The sequence below is a fragment of the Neltuma alba genome, unplaced genomic scaffold, assembly GCF_004799145.2.
Source record: "Neltuma alba isolate B1F8T4 unplaced genomic scaffold, ASM479914v2 tig00006741_pilon, whole genome shotgun sequence".
Lineage (NCBI taxonomy): Eukaryota > Viridiplantae > Streptophyta > Magnoliopsida > Fabales > Fabaceae > Neltuma > Neltuma alba.
This window is the reverse complement of record NW_021634568.1, coordinates 27347-47401: the sequence shown is the minus strand read 5'-3', so window position 1 is coordinate 47401 and position 20055 is coordinate 27347. Positions and strand designations below refer to the sequence as shown.

Sequence of the window (20055 nt, the reverse complement as noted above, 5' to 3'; positions counted from 1 at the left end):
GCCTTTGTTTTTTACCCCAGAGATGTGGAAGAGTCCACAAGAGCAGTGGGTTGCTTGCGCGACCTGTGTCTCTCTTTCCAAGGGGCCATCCGCTGTCTAACATGGAAGACTGAATTCAATCATGTTAAGCTAGAAATTAAACCCAATGGGGACCAACCAATTCGTTTGTCATCATCCCCTTGAACCTGACCGCTTAACCGCCTCTAGCATGTTTAACCACCCACACTTGTCGGATTCATTCAGTCCAATCCATGGATCCACTTGTGCTCATTTTTCTCATCCTCACAAATGCCTCTGCCAATTCCCAAATGCTCAAAATAAACCATTTTCCTTCCTTTACTCCCTATTGGGCCAGCCCATTTAGCTTTGCACTTTTACCGCTCCATTTTTTAGCATTTGATTCATTTCAGCGAGGACGTGGTATCAGTTACCGAATAAGATAATAATGGGTTTGATCTAACCCTGAGGTATCGGTGCTACCTTTTAATTTTGCCTGCAAGGGTTGGGCTGACTGGTGTAAGCGACCGAGTCAATCTGGCGAGGCAAGATTAGTCTGGCCGATATATGAATTAGCGATAATATCCTACTCAAAAAAAAGAAGAGGAAAATTAAAAATAATGTTTAACATAAAATATTAATATTAATTTCATAACACATTATTCAAGTTATCAGCCATGAATAGATAGATAGTAGAATTCACTCCTCACCCTCCACGCTGTTTGCCACTGTCATTGTCTCTTGTTTAACAATTACGCACATGATCATTTTGTTGAGTAATTTAATTTTAATATGGAAATTAAAATTACTGGAATGCTTCGGCGCGGTATAGAACCCCGCGTCGGTTGCATTTGGGAAAACCTCAGTTGCTGCCGAGACCACGAAAAAAGAAAGAGATCGCTTCACTCTCCTTCGCCCCCATTCACCAGTGAATCAGCACTTCAAGTAATGCTTTCTTACCTCATACATTGCCCGTTTTATTTTTCCTACAAATTCGGTTCATTAGGGTGTAGTGGCTTGCACAATTTTTATATTCGCAGTCACCATCCTCCGAAAACTCATTATTTGGTACTTTTATCCACATGGTATATTGTCAGTTCAACATTTAGTTCCAGTTTGATTTCTTGTGATAATTTAAATCTGTAAATTTGTTGTCTCTGTTGCTCTGACTTGTTTTCTTGAACAAAACAAATAATCTGCTGTGATCGTGATCTTTATGATCTTGAATTCATGCCGAGGCTACAGATATGTGAGTTCTGTACGAGCATAACGGGGCAATTAGTCCACTGATACATAACGGGGTGTCTGAAAAATATGTCAATTACTGCGCCCCATATAACCAGGGGGAGATGTGCTTATACCTTCCACCTTTGTGAGGAGACAGTGACAAGTGGACATAGTCAATAGTCGCGATAGACAATATCCATCTATTTTTTTTCGTTTGATATTGGCTCGACAAATTTCATGCGTAATTGTAATTATTCGGATATTTCATAGAACACTGAGTACCAGAAAGGTTCGGTCGTCTCTAAAAATCAATATAATCTATGAAATTGAGGCGCCACTACTTCAGGATGATTCTTAGGAATTGATATCTCAGGCAAATGCCTGGTTTCTAATTTTCATCTGTTTACTGTATTTCCTTCTTTTGATTCTTAAACCGTTTCTGCATGAAGTGTTCCAACCACCAACAACATAAGGTTACTTATAGGGTTTTAATGCAAAATTGGTGTTATTTCTTGGGCTTTGGCCCTGATGATTATTGTCTCGGCAGTGGTAATATGAACTGCATCATTTATTTAAATCATGCTTCAGTATCTTTTTTAAGGTTGTAATCTGTTCATTGTTTAAGCATTTGTCTCTCCATCTGTGTCCCTAGAATTTTGTTTTGTGTTTCCCCGTCGTTATTGGTTTTGCCCATATTTTGCCTTTGCTGAAGGATTCAACCAAAGCGCTAAGGGATTTCTTCATATCTTTAACTGCAGGATTCTGCGGTAGTCTCCTTTCCCTTACACTCTACTGAGGCTGTTAGGTTTGTTCATCATGAGGAAAGGATGATTTGGCCAGCAATATGTGCATTAATTCTTGATGCCTACAGTGATGTAGTTGTGTTACGTTTACTTGCTGATGAGTATGCTTCCGTTTAGTATAGTATTAAATATTGTACTAAATCATCTTTGGTTCTACAATTAGCAATGGCAAAGTCCATGAATTTATTATGAGTCCTCTGGTTTTCTGGTACTTGTCTGACATGGTTCAAATATTAAGAGATCTATGCTATCGATTAGATTCCTCTCTCTGTGCCAGAGGGTACGTTTACTTGAATCCAGTAGCTAATCTTGTCAGAATATCAGTAGACAAGGAAAGGAAATTGAAAAATAAATTTTGTTGGGAACTTATGCATGCCGGTTGCAACTGCAGAACTGCTATTCATGGTTTTATTGTTAAAAGAATTCTTTTCCCTAGAAGTAGTTGTCACTTAAATGAAATACTTTTTGTCCCGGCGTGGGATCTATATATCCAAAATCACTTGACTGTTGGTTTTATCCACTATCTTGAATCTTAGACAAATATCTCAGTGAAGGGAATGTATCTGATGGTTATTGAAGATGTTAGAACTCTTTCTTGACGCTCAGTTGATGTGTAAATCAAGATGGCCATATGTTGTGCTCAAGTCCAAAGGGGCTTAAGTTTTTATAGGATCTGCTTTTGTTTGTGTTTGGCTGATTACAGGTGCAGTTCTAGTATTAGTTGCTTTACTGCCGCTGTGAAATTTGTTTTGAAAGGATGGTATTACCCATATTTTCTCATTGTTTTTAGTCTACTTGGTTTCAATATGAGAACAAGGCATTTCGTCTATGGTGGGAAAGCTTTTATGTGCAGGTGCTGTCCGTCAAAGTGTTTAAGCAATCTGTCAAAAATTCAAAATTGGAGCATCCCTTTGCAAATTCTACGAGTTGTATAATGGGATATTGAAGAAAAAAGAATATACTGATGTGTTTTCCTTATTCTTACATGATCTAATATTTAAATCTGTTTTTCATTTATCTATGATGTTCTGAATATACCATTGAATGGTCTTTTTATTCTTGTTTGTTCTTGATTCCTGTGACTTCCCTTAGGCCTTCTCTTTCTTTCTTTCTTTCTTTCTTTTTTTTTAATGGTAAAGAAGGAGCAAGCCACTGCAATCTGTTGGATGAAGTGGGCATATGGACCTTTGGTTTCTGTAATTCAAAATCTTGTGAGGCTTGTTAATAAACAATTTTGTTTCTCTAACGGGGATCAGTTGTAGGATTTATTCTTAACCCGCTGCTTCAGAATAATAATTCTGGACGAGGAGACAGCTGAGGTGTCTAAAACTGTGATTGTGAGTGATTTTTGGTTTGTAAAATCTTGGCACATTTCTTTTTGTGTGTTTCCCCCTTCTATTTTGGCTGACTTTGCATGTCATTAAGTTTTGATCACATGTAAAAATTTTATTTTATTTTTTTTGGGTCTGGCATATTTGATATGTTGGTTTCTTGTAGGACCAATTTCTACTCCTAATTTTCATTCCCCATGAATTCTAAACCCAGCAATTTTTGCGGTCGCACTTACTTTGCGCGTATCAATGTGGTTTTCTATTTTCATCCTTCTCTGTAGATCGTCTCGTTTTCATGCTGTATCTTCAAGTAGAAACGCAATGTGGAAATAATTTCGCCGGAGTTGTGTGGGCAGAAAAGAAAAGGCGGCTTTCTTTGAAAAGGAAAGGGAGCAAAAGGAAAAAAAAATATTTAAATTTTCTGAAATCATTTCCAAAAGGAATACCGAAGCTAAATTTTCTCATCGGCCTTTTCACTCTCTCTTTCCCTTTTTCTTTTTCAGAGCGCAAAAAATAATTATTTCATAATTTTAAAATTCCACGAGGGAGGAGATGGTGGGCGGTTTAGTGGGCCTTGAACCCGTTTAATCATAAAACATAAGACTGGGACTGCGGCACTGTATTGGTCACTTTGACAAATATGCTGGGCCATTTATTCAGACAGTTTTTAGTTGTCCATGCTTTTCGTTATAACCGTCTATCTTTACATACATAGAAAAGATCGAATGTCATGCTGAGTAAATATGGCTTGGATAGCCTGTTTGAAGTGAAGCTACCGTGTCAGATTTCATGTATTCGTTTATTTATAAAAGTTTTCGAAATTCATGCTTATATAACTCGGATGAATTGTGTCAGATGGATTATTGTAAGCTTACATACCTTCTCCTAGGATCTGCGTTTTAAATATGTCGGACGCTTATGCTGTCATTATTGTCTGAGGTTTTAATAATTAATAATATTTTAGATTTAGTGCGGATTTATCGATGTTTCATGCTTTGTCATATTCATCAATAATTTCGAAAGCAAAATACTTCTAATCCTATTCACATAAAATAGAAATAAGGCATCTAATACCATCGCTTTCAAAGAATATTGCTTGACGCTTTTATTGGTATTTGGGTTTTGATTAGCACAGATTAGGCGGCCTCGAGACAACACTAGGCATATGGCTTACGGAAATGACCTGGAAATTAAAACCCCATAACTCACACTTAATTACGCAGCCATGAAATGCTAAAATTTCTACATTTGTGCAGTTTTCAACAGAGGGCGTGAGGCAGTGTAATCATTTTTTATTCTAATGATGTTCGCTTTTCAAGTTATAAGTGAAGCACAATTTTGCTCAGTGCACCGAAGATATGAAGTATTATATAATCAGGAACTTTTGGGAAAAGAGGACGTAATTCCATCGCTTTTACACGAACAAGGCTGCCATATCAAAATTAGGGTAACTTTTACATGCCATTTTAGCCTTTAAAGTTTAAAGCTGCCCATCCTTCCCAATACTATTAACTAATCCTTTTGCTTTCTCACTCTTTGCCCTCAGTTTCATTTGCCTCTGCTGGATATTGCTTTCAGCCACATGGCCACGTAGAGGCTGAAGATGCTTATTTGAAGGCTCAAAAGCATAAAAATGAGCGTCCCTTTTGAGTAGATAATGCCATTTTTTACTTTTAATATTGCTTTATGATACAGCGCTTTACTTTAGCCAGAAGATGATGATATGTTTTAAAATATTTGAGCTCTAATGGAATGCGTTTCCCGGAAAATCAAGAGACCTTGATAGCGAAAGGAGATAAAAGACTGTCCTCGCTTTCACTTTGCTATATATAAATCTCATGGGTGTCTAAGCAAAGATATAGTTCTTAACAGTTAGGATGGCTTTTCCATTTCATTTCTTTGGTTTTAAAACACTTATCCTTTAATTTTCTTTTACGGAAAGAAAATAAAAGAAAAGTTAACCGTTATTGGTGGGGGAGAGAGAGAAGTATTGAGTTAGGGTGTGTTGTAAGTAAGTGTACATATTCCTCTCTTTCATTCAAACACTGCTTTTCTCGCATAGCAGAGTGCTTTGTGTGTTCAAATAATTTGGTGCTCTTTGTAAGTCTTTTTATGCCAAACAAAGATGCAAAAGACTTTTTGACTGGAAGCTCTTTGGCTACCTCCACTATACCATCCTCGCCCACCCACAAGGAATAAACGGTCGCTAGATTTGTATTACCTGTGGTTTTTTTCTAAGGACGTCAGGATCCTACGAGAAAAAAGACTCATTGTATAGTCTCGGGCCTGTCACGTGTACACAAATTACTTGCACAGTGACGACGTTGGATTTATGTGAGCTTTGCGTAAACCGAAGTACCAAAATGGAGTTAAAGATTCCAAACATGAGGTATTATATTGGTGGACATATGAAGTAAAATATTTTTCATGGAGGGCTCATCCACTGGTTTACCTATATATGATTGTTCGATCATACACTCTTTTTCTTTCTGGTTATGCTGCTCAGCATATACTGGATGTTATTACGCAGCTTTTTCTTCCAAAATGACACGAAGGTGCAGTGAGTGAGAGTAGAATTGACTGAAGCACGCATTCATGATAGGTCATGGATCACAGTATAAAACAAGCAAAAGTGGAACATCATTGGGGAATAAAAAGAGTGATATGCCCTGTGTAGGAAAATATGGTCTCATTTCTTTATAGAATTTGTAAGCTTTCTTTTTGGTGAACACCTTGATGTAAGGGCTGCACTGATGAGTGATTCTATCCCTGCTCTGCTTTCTATGCAAAGCCTTTCCTCAATGCTTTGAAGTGTTCCACCCAAAACCCTAAATCGGACACAACTCTCTAAGATACCTACACAGCTCAGGTGGACCATAAAGAATCAAACGCATAATTAATGCACTTTCCCTTATACATTCAACCATATTTCATAGCCCGTTGCACTTGCTGACACTGCCACTTTGTTTTTCTTTGTAAATTTAAAATGCATTATGCTCTTAAGTTTCATATATATGTCTCATATATTGAATGATGGATTTTTTTCTTGGCTCTTCTTGGATGATGCTTAACAAATAGTCTTGTGATATGGATATGTGTAAACTAGGAATTCAGTTAGTGGGTTAGACCTTCTGTTCATAGGACCAAACTACTGTGCAGAACAATAATATGTAGCTCAGGAAACTAAAGTCAATCATGTTAATTAGAATCAATAATCAAGCTTGATATGATCGAGTAAGTGTGAACTGGACCGCACGTGCAGAAAATTTCTGCTATGCTTTCTTTCTTCTTATTGTTTTTGTAAAATTGGGGTCTAGTGGCGACCACCTAGAATATTGGGTGGCTAGCAATGCCATGCAAAGTGATCGTTGGATAGTAAAATTCTCACAAAGGAAAACTCTTCAACGAAAATTGAGAAATGCACGCTGATCGTTGCAGCTACAAATGGCGAGAGCAACCAAACTAGCAAAAGTAAAATTGATTAGCGATGGATCCAGAGCTAATCACATGGGGTCAAAAGTGAAAGTCAGGTAAAAGTCAGGGTTACAGTTAGTTAATTTTAAAATTTTCCCTAGTAAAATCAAATAAAATTTCAAGACAAGTATGCCTACTTGCCCTCTTGCAGGTACGAGGTTGAGTACAGAGTCATTAAATCTCAATTACTGGAAACCTATTCCTTTGACTACATTTTACATTGAAATGACCATTTTCGATAATTTTAATGAAGTAAGGAACGTCAGTTAGCTTAGAAGTTTGAGAATAAGAAATTGAAGTCAATAGATTAATTGCTCAAATTCTTCAATATTCGCCATTCTGTCCTCCTGGTGGTATCGCTGATAGCGATGATTTTCGACTCTAATTGTTCATGAGGCCAATATTGAGATACAAATGAATGAGGAACTACTAGATGTAGATTTTCACAGTTATGGAGGTCGTTGTATTGCGGTAATCTTTTCTCTCTCTCTCTTTTTTTTTTATTTCTTTCTTTTAGAATGAATTATTAGGGACAAAAAAGGAGCAACTTTATGCAATAAATTGAGGAAAGAGAGGGAGAGAATGTGAGATTCCGATGAGAGGAGAATGTTGGTCGTAATCCCTATGCATATGAGGCTCATAAAGGTGCGCGTCTAAGTTGGCTTTCATGTTGGAAATTTCCATAAAATAAAATTGAGGAAGGCAAAGTGTGTCGCTTTATTCCCTTGTCTTTGGGTCCGGAAGAAAATCGTACACACTTCCCCATTCCTTCTTAACCTCCCTTCCTCTTTTCAGGTCCTCGTTTTTTTGGCAGACGGTGAAAAAGATGTTTCCCCTCTCTCCATTCTTCTACTATAAGGAGCGTCATCGTCCATTTTCTCTCCAGCTTGCTCGCTGAGCCACTTCTTAATTACTTAAACTTAGCGCTGTGACTCTACCTCAATAATTAAAAGTTACTTTAAGCCTACCGTTATTTATTTATTTATTTATTCATCTTTAGGAACGAGAAGGTGACCCTTGTCACTCGAACAACTATTTTAATATTGGAGTTCCTTAATAGAGTTTGATTGCAATAGTGTACTATTGGAAGACGACCTCACTAAGGATATGGACACTGCAGTAAGGGGACTGTTCGAGTGTTGAATTCAAGATAATTAAGCGCCTAATTGGGCGACTTAATTCTTCTCCTTCATGCAGCGAGAAAATAATAATAGTATTTGGATATGCGTATAGAAAAAGAAAGCGCCCCACTTTGCCAATTCCTCAACTTTATATATATATATATTTTTACGAAATTTGGTGAATGAGTGAGAGAGAGTACTATGGATAGGGCAAAGCTGAGTTGCCTTTGATACTGGTGCATTAGTCCTGCTCGTCAGCACATGCAATCCACTTTCTATAACAAAATCAACTTTACTTTGGACCCCCAAATTTACCTCCTCCTCAAGAAAAGCACACTATCCTCCTTCCATAAGTTTCACGACCCCCCTCCCCCCCCCTTCTCCCTCTCTCTAGCCCCATAGATCAGATACAAAGATAGACAAAGTTTCATGGGTTTAGTAAGTCTCTTCATTATAGAGTAACTAGGGGTAGGCTTCGAAAGCTATACCTGCAAATAGATATGTTATGAATCCTCTTTCTTCTATATCATCCTTTATCCCGAACCTCGCAACTTCTTCCCACATCCGAGTCGATATATAAAGCTGATCGATGCAGACTCCACTTCGCTGATCTCTTACTCGGAGTACTGTAGCTGTTGTTTGAGCTGAAGTCATGAGAACAGGAAGCTGTGCTGTTCAGCAGGGGCTAACCGCAGAGGCGGCCACCGTAGTGAAGCAAGCAGTGACTCTAGCGAAGCGTCGGGGCCATGCCCAGGTCACTCCGCTCCACGTGGCAAACACCATGCTCGCTGCTTCCAACGGCCTCCTCCGCACGGCTTGCCTGCAGTCTCACTCTCATCCTTTGCAGTGCAAGGCCTTAGAGCTTTGCTTCAACGTCGCCCTCAACCGGTTACCGGCTTCCAATTCGTCGAGTCCCATGTTAGGCCCACCGGCTCACTCTCCTTCTATCTCCAACGCTCTCGTCGCCGCTTTTAAGCGAGCCCAGGCCCACCAGCGCCGAGGATCCATTGAGAGTCAGCAGCAACCTCTCTTGGCGGTGAAGATAGAGTTGGAGCAACTCATAATTTCAATTCTGGACGATCCTAGTGTAAGCCGAGTCATGAGGGAGGCCGGGTTCTCTAGCACCCAAGTGAAAAGCAATGTAGAACAAGCAGTGTCTTTGGATGTATGCTCCCAGAATGCCCCTTCGCCTTCTGTGAGTGGCAAGTCGAAGGAAAATAATAATAGTAATAATAACATAACCTCGAACGTAGGGAAAACGATTTCAACGGTTAGGGAGGAGGATGTTACTAGTGTTTTGGATTATTTGAGGAATCAAAGAATGAGGAGTAGTGTGCTTGTGGGGGAATGTGTGGCCAGTCTAGAAGGAGTGGTAAGAAGAGTGATGGAGAAAGTTGAGAAAGGGGATGTTGACGAGGAGGGTGTGAGAGATGTTAAGTTCATTTCTCTCTCTCTTTCTGCTTTTGGGCATGTCTCTCGAGTACAAGTTGAGAACAAGATTGAGGAGCTTAGGAACTCGGCTAGAAGCAGCAGCTGCCATAGCAAAGGATTTATTTTGTACGTAGGAGATATTAATTGGGTATTTGAATACAGGGCTGGTTCGAGCCAGCAAGGGGGAGTCTACTACTGTCCCGTGGAGCACATGATCTCGGAGATTGGCAAACTTATTAACGGGATTGGGGAGAATGGAAGATTTTCTGTTATGGGTGTAGCCACTTTTCAGACTTACATGAGATGCAGAAATGGATCTCCCTCGTTGCAGACTGTTTGGGGTCTGCATCCTCTCACAATACCTGTGGGAAGCCTGAGCCTGAGTCTCATCTCCGACAGGTAAAGTATGATGTGATACTAGTGCTGCTTTAATTTTACTTATACTTTACGTTCCATTTCCAAGATGATTCTTTCCAAATCAATGAATATCAATGAAGAAAAATAGGATAAAAGAAAAAAGATCTGTCTTTTGCTTTCGAAGTTAGGTTAATTACGGGAGATGATTTCTTAACTGGTTTACGTTAAATATATTTGTATGTACTGATGAGACGAGTAACTTGTCTGCCATTATTATAGTCTTGTTTCTCACTGATTAAAAATAACAAAGAAAGAAGTTTCGCCTTTTGTTCTCTTCCAACGATTTGGAAATCGTTCAATATATTATTTCATACAGGTGTTCTTTCTCTTAATTCTTTTCCTCTCCATTATGTTGTTACTGTTCGGCTTCTAATCAGTAGGAAAGCGGAGTGTGTGTGTGCGCAATGTAGGGAAAAAATTAAAGAGTTATCGAATGATAGTAGTCTCATGATCATCAATTGAATTTCACTTTCGTTTTTCAGCGGTCTACAAAATGAGTCGACCAAGAAAGCCGACACAGGAACCAGAAGGCTATTACCAGAAGGGGATAAGGAGAAGAGCCCGGATTCTTTGGCTGAGCCATCCGCCATGTTCGACATCCAAGTTCGAAGCTTGCCGAGTAGCACTTGCAATAGTGACTCCAGCACTTCAAGCCTTCCCGCATGGCTCCAACAGTGCAAGGATGAGAGTAACGGAGTTGCTTCCAATGATCAGGTCTTCAATTAATCCGACAACCCAAACTTAATTACTCGTCAAAATTAATGGAAAATATCATTTTACTTGTAAGTATAAATTGAGTTTTTTTTCCCTTAACAGGACTGTGTCCTAGTTCGCCACAAGTGGAGCTCCGCGTCCAATTCAATCCAAATTCCACCCTTTTCTACTGAGAAAACACTCACATTCTCCTCCGTATCACCGTCTTCATCTACTTCCTATGACCAGCTGCACCCTAATTTCTGGATCTCATCAAGTGCTAACTCTAACACACCCAATGAGCCCACTTTGAAAATTTACATCCCAGAGCACAAGGACACGAAACAACCATTTCCATTATCGAATCCAAACTCCACCTCTTCCAGTGACGTGATGGAAACGGAGTACATGAGCAGGTTCGGAGAGATCAACTCGGAGAACCTCAAAACCCTATGCGATGGTTTGGAGAGAAAAGTGCCGTGGCAGAAAGATATAATACCAGAAATTGTGAGTACAATTCTACAATGCCGTTCCGGCATGATAAGACGAAAGGGGAAGGTAAAAAACAGTAGTGAAGTAAAGGAAGAAACGTGGTTGTTATTCCAGGGAGTTGATGTGGGGGCTAAAGAGAAAATAGCCAGAGAACTTGCTAGGCTTGTGTTTGGGTCCCAGAGGAACATCGCCTCACTAGCCTTAAGCAGTTTTTCTTCGACAAGAGCGGATTCAACCGAGGATTGCAGAAACAAGAGATCAAGAGACGAACGGAGTTGCAGTTATATCGACAGATTCGCGGACGCAGTCTCTAGTAACCCTCATAGAGTTTTTCTAGTTGAAGATATTGAGCAACTAGATTGTCGTTCTCAATTGGGATTTAAAAGGGTCATTGAAAGAGGAAGAATAACGGACTCGAATGGTGAAGAAGTCCGGCTTAGTGATGCTATCATAATTCTGAGCTGCGAAAGTTTCAGTTCGAGGTCAAGAGCGTGCTCTCCACCAGCGAAGCAGAAGTCATGTGAAGAAGAGAAGAACGAGGTAGCTAGTTTGGAGGATACAAGCCCTCGTCTGGCTTTGGATTTGAATATTTCCATTGATGATGATGAGGACTGCGAAAAGGATCAGTCCGTGGATGAAATTGGCCTTCTTGAATCCGTCGATAGACGTATAATCTTCAAAATTCCGGAATTATGAGGCCAAACAAATTTTCAAAATAATTCTTCCTCCACCTCTTTCTGTGTTTCAGGCTTCTTTCTATTCACTTTATTTTCATCATATCCTTGAATTTCCTTGGTCTGGAGGTGAAATGTGATGGCATACCTCAGTACGCACTTCAAATTAATTATGTAGAATTACATGTATATTACTGAGTTTAAATTGTTATATCCCTCTCTACTACTATGGAACTTGCATGGTCTCGACTCCGTGTAAAAAAACTTTTACCTTTTTTTTGGGTACTATACATTTTGGGTTCTTTACCAAACAAGTTATCTGCTGATCTGTGCGCGCGCGCGCTTCTTCACATATAAACAAGGAGTGTGATATTTTAACATTATAGTACTTGTCTGAAATCTGCAGACGATCTGATTAGACTGTTCATTATATGGCGATGAGCTGTTCATATTTTATTATCATAACTTAGCCCTAAAATTCCATAAACATGCGTGTTCGGTAATTCACAGTCTAGCTATTAAATGATTTGGTTCGTTCATTTCCTTGCTCACCGTGATGTTTTGCAACAATAACAGTCGATATTTTTTAACGTTGATTAAATGATTTCTTGATTGAGCGCGTGCACACACAAACACAAAAGAACTATTTTGATTAACTTTTTAATGAACTCTCACAATAATTTAGGCCTCTGGACGTGATTTGTTTGACCCTACGTTTCCCAGTGATCGAACCCTTCGATCGATTCTTCATTTTCATTGGAACAGCATTTAGTTGTGATACTGCGCGAGTTTGAAGCTTACTAAAAACTCTACCGTGATCGGCAATTATTACTTCATGATTAATTCTTCAATAAATACACCATAACTACAATTTATTTATTTATTTTGTCGTCAGATGCGAAGTTGGGGGTCGCCCCATCATGATACGCGTTGTTAGCTTCCTTACACGGAAAACAATAACTTTACTTTATAATGTCTCTAATCTTTTCAACGCGGAGCTTGGGGCCTACCACTCATGGTTTTTCTGGGTGCAAATCAAATAATTAAGTTATATATATAGTAAGGAAAGAAAAACACTAGCTAGGAGAGAATGCTTCCAAGTAGGGATAACTAGAGACATTTCTTGCCTCAGAAAGTTAAAGAGAGCCAGAGCTCATGAAAAGAAAGTTTCTGCCTTAGTAAGCAGCACTGAACGAAAATCTTAAATTGTATAGACGATTCAAACTTCGTATATATGAAGCTTGTAAAAGTTCAACTGCTAGTACTTTTTCCTGAAATTTTGTTTCTTTCATTCAAATGTTTTCTTTTCCAAAAAAATAAAAATGGGACTTGAAAGGTTTTTTGTATCCATCATTTTGTTAAAAAAAGGAAATGTTTTTTTAACTTTTTAAGGATCAATTTCTTTTGAATAATTCTTCAAAACTGGCACATTTTCCTGTATGTACTGCATGAAATTTGAGTTAAACCACATATATCATTGCTCATGAATAATATAACTTATTTTATATAATATAGTACTAGAAAAATATAATCGTGGCATGCATTCACATGATATATACTTGTAATTGCCAACAAATTAGTTAAAATTATTCTTAATTATGAATTGTTAATTTCCAATTTTCGCTTCAGCCTTCATTTTCTTTTTTTTACTTAGCACTTACAGACACACACAACTACTGATTGTGATCCATTTTCTTTACTTGTGTACGTAGTACAATAATGCCAACCAATGCCTATTGTTTGTCATTATTTTTCATAAAATATTTTATGACTTAACGACCAATATAAAGTTATCTTAATTATATATTTTTTCAGGAAAAAAATTATTTTATTGCACTCGCACATCCCTCTGATAATTCCCTTGGGAATGACTAGGATTTATATTTGTTTTATTTTTGGGTTTTTGCTTACTTAGGAAGAAAATCAAATAAAAAGCAAAGTGAATCCGAGCGCATTCACACACATGTACAGATGCATTGTACGAGGAATTCCATATCATCAATTATGCTTGAACCCATCCTGAAAACAAAATATTTTGAGCCCTCCATATATCTAATTAAGATAGCTTAACTTTAAGACCGCGCTTCCATTACACCTATTATCAAATGGCTCATGTCTCTAAAGTTTTTCTGGCTACTGCTGGTTGATTTCAAATAAAAAGGATTAGTCAAATGGAGCACTAAATATACATGAATAGCTATGATTATCAGTTTTCTGTATTCCTAATGAAATAATTAACGTCGGCTGTTACGGAAATGGCTTGAACATGTACGCAGTTATTCTCTTCTTAAACCTGCCATCCAAATTGCTGTAAAGTCGTCTATAATCAGGAATCTACCAGCAGCTCTCTGTCCGGATTAAGTAATAATTAAGAGTTCAAATAGTGAAGGGCTAATCATGCCGAACACCTTTTCACTTTATTCCCAATTGTTGCTTTTAAATCTCTCACATTAGGCAAACTTTATTATCATTAGTATAGTATTATTTACTAACGGATTCATTAATTGAATAGCATCAAATACATACTTCATAGCAGAAGTAAACTTTTATTTGTTTTCCTTAATCTCTGATGAACTCTGAGTTTTGCCAAACATCTTGTTTCGAATCGATTGGATTTAATAGAATTCAATCAATAAAATATCCTGGTGATGATGCAGATAAAAAGAATTAATGTGAAACGAGAGAAGGGACAGCTGAAAAAATAGCAAATTAAATTAAACCACCAAGCTACTTCTATATTATGTCGATTAATATTTGACGAATAGTTTTTTGATTATTTGGAAAATTTATCAAGTGAATAGAGGCTACATGATTGTTTTTTAAAGAAAAATTGAAAGTGCTATATATACACTCTATTTACATTACAAAATAAGTCTTTTATTTATGATCGGAAGAGTATATATATAATGGCAAGCTTAAATTGCACATTGCATCCTTAATCTATGCTTATACAGTTGATATTGGACTGCACAAAAATTATTAGTTAAAACAATGATCCATAACGTGAGGTTTGTGCAAATTGGAGAAGCAACTTTTCTACTTCTGAAGGGAAAAAGTAAAATGTTCGCCAGGAGATACATCAAAAGAGCACTACTTTTTATGCTTAGCTTTGTGTATTGCATTTTGCAAAAGAATCGTTGATTTTCATAACCCAACATTCTCCTCTTTGGAAAGCTAGAAAAGGTTGCGGTACATAGGTTCAAAATAAATATAAAATCCTAAAGCATAACATATAAAACGAAAAGTATTAAGATAAAAGAAAGGAAGATAGATAAGCATCTCTTCTTTAAACCTTAAAGATTGATTTTACTACTTTAGAGTTGCTAAAAGATGATTATCTTCTCAGCTTTATTTAAAACCCTTAGCATAAGTCGAGAATTTGTCGCTTATAAGGCTTTTTCAAAAAAGAAAAGGTCTTCAAGAAATCAATCAAATGTATCAGTGGTGGACAATCCATGAATGCTTTCTTTCCCTCTCTAAAACCGCATTATATGCTTATGCTCTCCTACCTTTCGCTTGTCTCTCCTATCCTTTTCTTTTTGGCTATCTGTGAAAGCAGCAAACCCCCATCTTAGGCTGTCTCTTTAATTGTCCCTCATTTATTTTTATTTTCTTCCGTTGTTCAGCTTTTTTTTCCCCTCCGCATGAATTTAATTTCGCTTCATTAGTTGGCATCATTTCATAATTTGTTCTCTGTCACAGCAGTGTTGTGTCGTATCTAATTCTTCCTCCATCTACAGGTGTGTATTGATTGTATGTCATAATATTCGTGTCCTATGATAAAGCTAAAACAAACTGAAACATTGAGAGAATATATAAATACGATAAAGGCAAGTATAAAATGAGAGAATTGTTGAAAGGTTTTTTTGACAGAATTTAATAAAATGTACACTTTATCGTTTAATTTTTCAATGAAAAATCCTCAATCAAACGGATTAGTAGTCCACTATATTATATTGAAGGTAACTCTTCCCCACCCCCCAACGTGATTTTCCTGGACAAATTCTTCATGTAATTATCCTTATACTGATTTACTGTTATTATTAGACATATTTGGGTTTGATGAATCATGTGCGCAATGTTGCAAACCCATAAGTTACTTGCCGAATACACGGTATTATATAATCAGTTTCAGTATTAATTATTTTGACGAGTATCCTAAACTCATCAGGTTTGGAATGTTTATATCCCATTTCAATGGTTCAGATTTAATTTTTTAATTATTTTTATTTATTCAAAATAATTATTTTAATATACATATAATCTAAAATAGAGATAGTCTCTTAACTATTATTTTTTCGAAAAGTAGTTTTTTCTGTTTAAAAATAATTAATTAAATATTTTAAATCTAGACTATTCAAATAAGATATGAACATTTCAGATATGATGAATTTAAAATACTAATCAAAATGATGAATACTAACACTAGTTCCGGTATTATATATTGTTACATTAATAAAAGCGGTACGAACCGTGGCTGAGTGGAATCTATTTTGCCTTAAAAGCAGGAAGATAAAGTTGGCACCCAATAATAGATATATTCTTAACAATTTATTAAAAAAAATTTAATATTAAGAAAAACGTAATAATTGCGGAAAGTGGTTGTCCCTTTTACAACAAATATTAAAGCTCCTCTCTTTTCGTGGTGGATATTTACCCCTTGCAGAGGTTACTTCTAAATAATGCGTATCTTTTTTGACAACTTGGATGGCTCATCAGCCATCTTCGTTTTTTTCCTAGTAAAGTTAGTCGTAACTTATTAATAAGAAAGAAAAAAAGAAAAGGTATTTTGGTTAGGTTAAAGTGATAAGGATATAATGGAGGAAAGGTTGACATGGATTTGCAAATATACGCCCAATTTGTTTTGTTGTACGTTGCCACTCACCGAGAAACATACATATATGGGGCGCATCTTATGGGGATCATTTTGTTCTTTTATTTTATTCAGTGGTTGTCCAATTTTTTCTCCTTTGTGATCTAAATATTCGAGGCACTTCATAAGCATATTTAAAAGCAGTTTACAGGGAATAGTTCTTATGGCCAGTTTGCAAATAAAGGAAAAAAATGCAGTTCCTTCGGAATCTGTAAAAGTTTCATGAACCAAAGCCGTGGTCATTTTGATCAGGACGAATATTTAAAATTGAGCAAGTTGTTAAATATTAATTGTGTTAACAGTGAAAAACAGTAGAGATTCTGAAGTTTAAATTTCGGTTTTGTTATACGTTGGCGGAAAAAAGAAGTTATGTTTACAAAGCGTTGATACATATGTACAATGCACAACACAAGAATAATATGGATTAGTAAAGTAGATTATAGTGCTTTTTTGCCAGAAGTAAATGTTTGTAATTGAGCTTGGTAGTTTGTTCCACTCTTATAATTTAATAGATCAAACGAGAGAGTTCTATTTTTATATAAAGAGGTGACTCTGAAGTCTCCCAACTAAAAATTCTGGTGGGAAATCAGAGAACGAACTGTTCCACAGCTCTGAAAGAAAATAAAATTGTCATCACGTTGCCACTCATAATTGACAATTAATAGCTGTGGGGGTAGTTTGGATAACATCGATCTATCACTGATCAAAAACAAAATTCAAGTTATATAAACAAAGGCAATTGTTTAAACATTGTGAAATAAAGTTCGTAAACTTTTCTTTTTCATCGTTGAAGATAGATTTGTCTCTGTATAGGCGTAGGTGTACAGACTTTGTGCCGATTCTCTCTTTCTGTCATTGTCACCACAATATTTATTTCTCATGCGTCACCAAGGTTTTTTTTTTTTTTTTCATCTTCAACTAGTATCTTTGAAAAAAATTAAAAATAGGTAGGCCACGAGGGTGAAAGTTGAAAATATATCTACTGAAGATTTAGGTGCCGGCATCTTACTTTTCCAACTAATGTAATAAAAGCTAGGGCAATAGAGGGATCCACGCCACAAAGTACTAAAATGCCATGTTATGGATAAAATGGAAGGAATTAGAATAAAAGCCTATTTACAGGTCACTGACGCCCCACCCTAAATTATACATTAACGGAATCTTCAAATATTTGTGAATCTTAAGCATGGGTTTCTCAATTTTTCATCCAAATTTTGCTCTGGTCCATTAATTAATATCCCTTAATTTTTTCCCCCATAAAGTACAAAGAACATATTGTTTTTAATTACCAATTTTCTCCGCGTCGTAGCGAATTCGGCCTTGTTATGAGTTTGAGTAACGACCCAGATGGCGGGGGACCAAATTCCCCAATATATTTGGGCCCATACCCGCCCGGCCCACTTCTAAGTTTGCCCGCCTGCCCTGCTCCTTTCCCCTTCTCCCCACCTTCGTGCGTGCTCCGCATTTCTTTCATTGGATATATATTTAGCAAGTAAAAGCAGACTGCATTCCCAATTCTCGCAATCTCTGTATACTGAGACAAGTAATGAACAGGTGTTGGTGGGACATGTTGGTGATAATATGTTCATACTTCATAGTGAGGTGAGATGAGACAGTCAAAAGGGGGAATGGATCCCAATACATATAAATGGGTCCATGGAAATGGTGGTTTGCTCTTTTTGATGGAGCCCTAGCGGCAACAACCACTGCTGCTACTTAACCCGCTGTGGTAATGGTGGGTGATCATAAAGGAGAAGGCTGCGTCACCCTATGGACCTACCAGCTGCATCGGCTAACTTCAGTCGTAAGCCTTTGTGGCATATCACGCATACTCATTGCAATAGAATCGGATCGGACCCCTTACTTTGCTGTGGCCAATCACTTGCTTCTTTCTTTCTTTTGCTGCCTTTAAGAGCCATCTTATTCATTGTGCTTCGCTTTGCTCGGTGACGACCCTTTTTCTAACCACCATAAATTGAAAAGTAACTTCCTAATCACCTTTTGAGAAGCTCTTGTTAATTGTATCCATCTTTCTCTTCAAGATATGCACATCCTACTTTTCTTGTTAATTTATGTCCCACATTCATCCCCACACTTCTCTTGTTCCTTTTTTCAACTTTACCCAGTTGCAGTAGGTTGCTTTATCACTGCTTTGAATTAATTTGACTATTGTCATACATTCTTTTCCAATCAAACACCTCCGACATTTACATTGAAAATAAAAAAATACCCTTATAAAATTCCTACCTAACTCGTACACGCACTATCTCCCCCCTCATTTAAATAATACTCTTTTGATCCTTAGTGTAAGACCCAATTATTAAGTTAGTTTTGGTCCTAAATATAAGATCCATTTCTCATATTTATCAGTTTTCTTTAAATTACCCCTATGGATACTCCCTTAATCATAATCAAGTAGAAAAGAAATAGAGGTATTAGGAAAGATGATTATGGTATTTTAGGAAAAACGTGTCATATTTTTTATAATTAACTAATTTACCTAGCTTCCTTAATCTAATCAAATTAGTTAAACAAGTCTTATATTAAAGATCGGAGGAGTAATAATATATGTCACACCCCCACTTGGATACGGGTATATGCGTAGAAGGAAAAATTACAGGACTTTGGGAAAAGTTAGCACTTATGATTATAATTTTTTAAAAAATGTAATTAAGTACTAACATTTTAAACAGTTAAAACTACGAAAATTAAGTTACAGGAAATCAAAGTTCAAGAACTAAGTATCAATTCAAAATTATTGAAAATGATATACCCGGGTCAGAGTTCAAGAGCCGAGTTTTAATTGAATCAAAATTATAGAATCAAATAATTAACTAATTATATATACATGTATACAAATTAGAATCATTTCCTGCCATTTCTGCATAATGTGTACATAACATTTCAGTAGACAGACGCACGCAGAGTGTTTATACATGTCTCACTTGTTCTTTTCTTGTTCCTGATTATGACCTGAGCCTAATAATCAAGAATCCGAAGCGGAACTTAACTTTATTTAAACACGTGAATCCAATTGTTAGAAGCTGGCAAAGAAAACTAAAAAGAAAAAATCGTGATGCATATAAGAGAGGAAGGAATATTATATTGATCTTAAAACCCATGTATACATGTGACAGGTCTCGTTTTTTATTCAAAGTTCAGCATACTGTCAGGTGCCAATTTCTTTCTTACCCTGCCGCTTTTCGGAACCAATTCTAAGCCCTCCCCCGAACCCCCTCTTTGAATTAACAAAATAAAAATAAAAGGCATGACGGTAGAGAATAAAACTACTTTCAAGAACGCCAGATTGAGCCAAGAAATATTCCTCCAAAGACAAATGAAGGCCTTTCAAAAGAAAGGGTAATTACCGGACTCCATACACAACAAAAGGATTTAGGATGGAGACAAAGTTTCAATGAAGGCATCTGAGCCTTTCGCAGACTTTGAGGAAGGGAGAGAAGGGAGATAAATACAAGGTTGTTTTTGGTTAAGGTCACTGTCCTGGTGTGCATGCATTACCCT

At 36.9% G+C, this 20055-nt stretch overlaps 1 protein-coding gene and 1 long non-coding RNA gene across 2 annotated transcripts; both read left to right on the top strand.

The window, feature by feature from the left end:
- The first annotated feature begins 876 nt into the window (after positions 1–876).
- Positions 877–3062, top strand: LOC114751066 (uncharacterized). The gene is made up of 2 exons (XR_003740707.1): positions 877–942; positions 1983–3062. It is a non-coding gene; the product is annotated as an uncharacterized LOC114751066 (long non-coding RNA).
- Positions 3063–8339: 5277 nt separating this feature from the next.
- On the top strand, positions 8340–11871 carry LOC114751065 (protein SMAX1-LIKE 3). Its single transcript, XM_028939731.1, has 3 exons — positions 8340–9783; positions 10284–10515; positions 10618–11871. The coding sequence occupies exons 1-3, from the start codon at positions 8606–8608 to the stop codon at positions 11680–11682; spliced, it is 2475 nt and encodes an 824-aa protein (XP_028795564.1). The 5' UTR covers positions 8340–8605; the 3' UTR covers positions 11683–11871.
- The last annotated feature ends 8184 nt before the right edge of the window (positions 11872–20055 follow it).

Excerpts from the sequence above, each read along its gene's own strand:
- LOC114751065 (XM_028939731.1), top strand. The coding sequence starts at position 8,606 with ATGAGAACAGGAAGCTGTGCTGTTCAGCAGGGGCTAACCGCAGAGGCG. Across the intron at positions 9,784-10,283 it reads CTGAGTCTCATCTCCGACAG|CGGTCTACAAAATGAGTCGA; the intron begins GTAAAGTATGAT and ends TTCGTTTTTCAG. Across the intron at positions 10,516-10,617 it reads GAGTTGCTTCCAATGATCAG|GACTGTGTCCTAGTTCGCCA; the intron begins GTCTTCAATTAA and ends TTCCCTTAACAG.